The sequence below is a fragment of the Galdieria sulphuraria genome (assembly GCF_000341285.1).
Source record: "Galdieria sulphuraria unplaced genomic scaffold scaf_322, whole genome shotgun sequence".
NCBI lineage: Eukaryota > Rhodophyta > Bangiophyceae > Galdieriales > Galdieriaceae > Galdieria > Galdieria sulphuraria.
In genome coordinates, this window is record NW_005178153.1 from 1 (window position 1) to 3,689 (window position 3,689).

Genomic DNA, 3,689 nt, shown 5'->3' on the forward strand with positions numbered 1-3,689 from the left:
AGCAGTGATGCCTAGTGCAGATTTCGCTGACTTTGAAATATAGATCGAGAAGATATGTGTCCCCATATCTATACAACATATAAGACGGAAGACTGAAATGATACCACGATGTTGCGATAGAGCCTTGTGTTGGAGCAAAGCAGCTCAGCAGAAGAAACTTCTGGTTAAGAGGGCCTAACCTCGAACCTTAAATGGGCAACATATAACCAAGTTGGAAGTTGACTTTTTTTTTGACGTCGATAGTCTATGAATAGTGTGAGAATTATTATCCAAAATATCCCAGAGTACTTTTGAAGTCTCATGCCATCTCAGAATGGTCTTCGGAAATGTTACCAAGAATACCCTTAGAACAGATTTCTATCTTGCTTTGGAATATGTAGATTATCTTGCAAGTCAATTTCCATATTTGTGTGACTCCAATCCATGAATTGAAAAAGGACACTGAAACAAGAAAAAAGAGTCAACTATTGCTATTGAGATTCATATCCATCAAAAAAAGTACTAAACATCAAAGTGATGGATACAAATTTACCCAAAACGAATGCATTTTGCACGTTTTGTAACGGAAACGAATTCCATCCAAATCTCATTCCGAAAGTAGCTCAAGTTTAGAATTCAAGAATACCCAACTTGAATCCTCAGACAGCATCGGTTCAACTGTTGTAGTCTGTCAGATAAACTTTTTTTGCAGATGAAAAATTTCCATAAATATTAAAAATAATAAGTGATGACCCGAGCAATGTTGTTGTTCTCTATAAAGAGGATAGATAAAAATGTCAAAATAGCTAGAAACTCCAATAAAGAAGCATTACCATGAATAATGTGAATTCTTTCAAGTCTTTAAGAAGAAGAAAATGTCGATCTAGAGTAACTATGAAGACATGTAAGGCATCATGTAGTTGAGCTTTAGCATTCTTTTCTAGAGTCCACGATTACCACCTACCAATTTGAACAGAGAAAATTGCTTCTTGTACCGATGAAATACTCATGCACAAGGAATAGGAAGATCCAGTCCACTTTATCCATACAGAATTTGATATTTATAAAACTCTATGTCCCTTTTGATAAATTCGCCATACGTATCTCTTTACAAGTCATTTTATACCAAAATGAATTCACGAGAAAAGGTTGATGAAAACAATGACCGAAAAACTTTCAAGGAAACTGTGAAAGGAATGTACGTTTTATTGTTTGAGCGTTTGCCTTATTTGATAAGCTGTAGAACTGATCTCTTTGACAGTTCTAGACTCACAATAACATTAGAGAGAAAGCCGGAATATTTTCTTACTCATCATAACTAGAAACTTTCTTTTACTATAGTCAAAAGGTAGGTTTCAAGGAGTTTTTATGGGAAGTTAGATTGATTCGTGCTCATTCTATGGCTTGTAACAATGGAGTATGTGATCCAAATCACAAAATTGTGGTTAGAAGAATAAGTTTTTCAAAAGTTTGATATAGTTTTTGACAGTGTCTTATAAAACAGCCCGATTGATGAAAACTTTTGAAAATGAATTGTTTTAGAAAACTTCTCAAAGACTCAATTGATATTCATTAAAGAACAATAACGATATATTCTTAAATATTTTTGGAAAGAGATAAAACTATTTCTTGTAGGGTTGAAATGCCAATATTTCTCGAATGTGGATTATCCACAGACTTGAAAGCGTTCCTTAAATTCGATAAAATGTCTTTGCCAATAAAGTTTTCTACATCGGCTTCAGAAAGAATAACCAATTCACAGTTGTGAGGAATCACGAAATCTCCAACACTATCGCCAAAAGAATAACAACGACTAGAATGATTCAAGTCCTCAGATACGTTGGTTGCTAACTGAGTACTCATAATAATCAACATACAATGCCATGTAGAATGACTAGTCAATACTTGATCATGAACCGGTTTCAAAAACTTGTGAGCTTCTTCCAAAATTTCATTCCATCGAATACCATTACGACTCCATCGGCCTTTACAAGCAATACCCACCATCAAGTTCTTCTCATTCGTTCTTCCATGCAACTTGAATAATATATCTGGACTATGGGATGTTGAATGAAATGGAATATATATCTTTCCAAATTCTAACATTTCTTCCACTATCCTTTCCCATTCATTGCTTCCAAATGTCATTCTCTCCATTCCTGATACAGCTCTGGTATAATGTATAGATTTCATATAATAAGCAGCAGATTCGGAAGAAAATTGGAAATTCATTTCATTCCAAACACGAGACAATTGACCAAGAGTAGAAAACATTGAGCTGTTTGTAGGATGCCGAGAAAAATGTAAATAAAACAGTGTAGCAATAAGACCTTCAAAAATTCGACATTTCGACTCATAAAAGAATTCAACAGATTGAGACTTGAGAGTTTCTAAAAGTAACCATTCTAAACGATCATCCTTTAAGCCTTGGTCAATATATTCAATAAGTAACTTCGGAATCAACACTTCATAGCGTTCGTTGTGGTCTGGGTCTATAACCAATCGACGATAGAGACACATATCTGTAACTAGATCAAACAAAAACACATCAGAATTTGAGCTCATTTGCACAGTTTCATCAAAATCAAATCGAATACGATACAAAGATAATAACGTAAGCATTCTTAACAAGCACTTACGCTGCTCACTGAGACTTATCAGACGAGGTAAGAATGGCGCAACACAATAATTTGTTACTAGAAAGCTATTCATTATGATCAAGAAGGTTTCCTTAGATAATGAGAAATTGTTGATGGATGATTTATACAGCAGAAGGTAACTGATTGCTCGAACAAGTAAACCAGGAACACCACCAGTCAATTCCAACAACAACTCTGCAAGTTCACTAGTTGAGAAGTCTTCGTGACAAAGAATTTCTGAAACCTTTGGGCTCCCAGGGAATAAAAAGGAAGAACTTTTCTCCAAATGTTCCACGATACTATGTTTCTCAAGCGGCGAAAGAGGAATAAACACTAACTGAACTCTTGAGACTGAAGCTACGTAATTATATATATTTAAGCCTTCACTTTTCCCAACAACTATAAAAAACAAGTCGGGTTCTTTGCACAATTGACTAATGATACCGAAAAAGTCGTTGTAAGGTCGAACTCTACCGTCATTGGTTCTCTTGAAATGAAATTCGTCGAGACTTTCGTCAAGGACACCAACTTCGTCAAATGCCAACAAAAGATATTGATCCGAAGGAATGTTTAAGATTGAACGGATTTTCTGAACCAAAGCATCAGTCCTAAGTTTCAGTTCCTTGAAACATTCGTCCGGGTCTGGTTGCGGAAGACCTGATTGCAGACAAGCAACCTTTATTAACAAATAGTAGACTGCCCACTTTAGGTTGCGTTCTTTCGGTTCTGTGGGCTCCAACTCCTTCAAATCCACAAAGAGCAATGAAGCCCTTTTCAGCTTCTCCAGGAAACCTCTTCGGTTGGCCTTCTCAGACTCACCAACGTAATCGAGACCTATCAGTGCACTTTCACCCATATTATTCACCAGTTCCAAGTAACTTTGTACGAATTTTGTCTTTCCACTTCCGAAGAGGTGGGGACCAAAGGGTATGACTGGTTTGAAATGGCGACCAAGTTTACGTAGAGTGTATAGCCTAAATAACTGCAGTGTTACTACACCAACATCTTGTTCTCGGTCTACTACAACCATGTCATACACGCTTTCTGTTCAAGCTCACTAGACATATCGTA

General features: G+C 36.2%; 1 protein-coding gene across 1 annotated transcript, besides 1 other annotated feature; it reads right to left on the reverse strand.

Moving 5' to 3' along the window:
• Position 1: 1 nt before the first annotated feature.
• Positions 2 to 43: a sequence feature (Short protein (Gasu_65420, EME25797.1) was converted to a misc_feature.).
• Positions 44 to 1,532: 1,489 nt separating this feature from the next.
• On the reverse strand, positions 1,533 to 3,650 carry Gasu_65430 (archaeal ATPase; the record flags this gene model as incomplete). The annotated part of the gene is made up of 1 exon (XM_005702261.1): positions 1,533 to 3,650. A coding segment is annotated over one exon (2,073 nt), but the record flags the coding sequence as incomplete, so codon positions are not given.
• Positions 3,651 to 3,689: the final 39 nt, after the last annotated feature.